The sequence below is a fragment of the Penaeus monodon genome, chromosome 29 (assembly GCF_015228065.2).
Source record: "Penaeus monodon isolate SGIC_2016 chromosome 29, NSTDA_Pmon_1, whole genome shotgun sequence".
NCBI classification, from domain to species: Eukaryota; Metazoa; Arthropoda; class Malacostraca; order Decapoda; family Penaeidae; genus Penaeus; species Penaeus monodon.
The window spans coordinates 38,547,787-38,548,273 of record NC_051414.1 but is presented as its reverse complement, the minus strand read 5'-3'; the positions used below and the strand labels follow the sequence as shown (position 1 = coordinate 38,548,273).

The 487-nt window shown below is 43.1% G+C and overlaps 1 protein-coding gene across 1 annotated transcript in view; it reads right to left on the bottom strand.

Annotated features, from left to right (window-relative positions):
• Positions 1–487, bottom strand: part of LOC119592246 (sarcolemmal membrane-associated protein-like) — a gene marked incomplete in the record, with an annotated part of 84,028 nt that overhangs the window by 16,257 nt on the left and 67,284 nt on the right. The window contains 1 exon segment of the mRNA XM_037941082.1: positions 32–169. Within this exon segment, the coding sequence (XP_037797010.1) occupies positions 32–169 (138 nt within the window).

The window sequence follows — 487 nt, the reverse complement described above, 5'->3', positions numbered from 1 at the left end:
TCTCACCCCTTGCTGCCCGGCTCCAACTCACCTTCCCATTCTCATACCAGAGCACGGCATGGTTCCTGGAGAGCACCTTGCAGTCGAAGATGGCATTGTTGGTTGCTGGCCGGTTGCGGGCCACCGATCGTCCAATCTTCACCGGTTGGTCAAGGACTAACGTTCTCTCCTGAGGCGGGGAAGAGAAAAGAAAAGATGTTTAGTCATAATGCACACGTCAAAAGATTGATTGGTTTATTTATATGGTTTATTTAGATTTATTTCCTGCGTCACCATCCAAGATCGTTAGTTGCGTCAAAGAGTTATTCCGCAATAGTAAATGATGATGAATATATGTTCAATATTCCTGCTAATCATCCTCGTAGACTTCCGGTGGAGATTTTGCTCTGAAGATAATATAATTTTAAGAAGACATCATCATAGACTTGATAGGAATTCAACTACCACTACAAACCCTACATAGTTGTACCTTGCTCTAAAAAAGGGG